Source organism: Tupaia chinensis, unplaced genomic scaffold (genome assembly GCF_000334495.1).
Source record: "Tupaia chinensis unplaced genomic scaffold, TupChi_1.0 Scaffold000494_1, whole genome shotgun sequence".
NCBI lineage: Eukaryota > Metazoa > Chordata > Mammalia > Scandentia > Tupaiidae > Tupaia > Tupaia belangeri.
Window position 1 is genome coordinate 2,719,061 of NW_006160006.1, and position 1,228 is coordinate 2,720,288.

At 65.8% G+C, this 1,228-nt stretch overlaps 1 protein-coding gene across 2 annotated transcripts in view; it reads right to left on the bottom strand.

Annotated features, from left to right (window-relative positions):
* The window catches only part of EGR3 (early growth response 3), a 5,002-nt gene that overhangs the window by 3,128 nt on the left and 646 nt on the right, over positions 1 to 1,228 (bottom strand). For both annotated transcript variants that reach the window (XM_006156462.3, XM_006156464.3), the window contains exon 2: positions 1 to 598. This exon is cut by the window's left edge and continues 3,128 nt beyond it. In XM_006156462.3, coding sequence (XP_006156524.1) covers positions 1 to 598 — 598 coding nt within the window. The remainder of the gene's footprint in view (positions 599 to 1,228) is intronic.

The window sequence follows — 1,228 nt, forward strand, 5'->3', positions numbered from 1 at the left end:
AGCGTCGGCTGGGGCAGGCTGCCGAAGCCCGGATGGATCTGCTTGTCTTTGAATGCCTTGATGGTCTCCAGGGGGGTAATAGGGGGCGGGTTGACTCGGATGGGGTCCATGCCTTGGAAGGGCTTGTGCTCCGGAATGGAGCCCATGTCACTGGGGTGATGGTACAGGTTGTAGTCAGGAATCATGGGAAAGAGGTTGCTGTCCAGGGCCGGCTTGGCCGATTGATAATCCTGGGGGGAATAGGCGAGCCCGGGGTTGCCCTGGGGGTCGTGGAAAGACACGGGCTCCGAGTAGAGATCACCGCAGTTGGAATAGGGGGGCAGTGCCGGGTACATGGGCTCCACGTCGCCCTGCGGCGGCTGCACCATGCTGGCGGTGGATGTCTGCGTGCTGAGCGCCCCCGAGGCTGGGGGCACCCCCAAGATGCCGGCGCTCATGAGGCTAATGATGTTGTCCTGGCACCAGTTGGAAGGGGAATCGAAAGCGAACTTTCCTAAGTAGGTCACGGTCTTGTTGCCGGGGGCTGGCTGGAAGGAGCCCGAGTAAGAGAGATCCGGGTTGGGCTTCTCGTTGGTCAGACCGATGTCCATCACATTCTCTGAGGAGAGAGGCGAGAGAGGAAGGGTGAGTGAAGGCGAGCCGGCTGCGGGCCGCGGCGCCCAGGTCCCTGCCCGGGTGCCGAGGGTGCGGCCGGGTGGAGTGCGCAGCGCATGGGGCAAGAGGAACGCAGAGCCCAGCGCAAAGCGGGCGGTGCCGCGCTCCCGGACGCAACCTGAACACAGCAAAATACTACGGATCGGGGTGTGGAGTGGCTGCGGCACACACATCGCACACGCCGCGCACACACTCACGTACCGCACACACACACGCGCGCGCGCGAGAAGCATTGTTGTTCTTCCCGAGGTGGGGCGGGCAGGTAGCTGCAGCTACAGGTAGTTTCAGACCCACAGCGCCGGGCTCTCACTCGAGCGCACACAACTCGGCCTCTTCCCCCGGCCCTGTCCACTCCAGGACGCCGCGCCTCTCCACCCCCGGCGCTGCCCCCTACGCGCGGGGCGCCGGATCGCGGACCCGGAGCGCTTCGGCGCTTTGTCCTCGGAGCACAGGAGGGTACCTCCCGCAGAGGGAGCGCACGCGTCCCCTCCCCGGGCCCCAGCCTCCTCCCGGCCTGAAGGAGCTTTGGGCTCTGGCCGGAGGGGAAAAGCCTAGCCCCAGCGAGGAAGGGTGC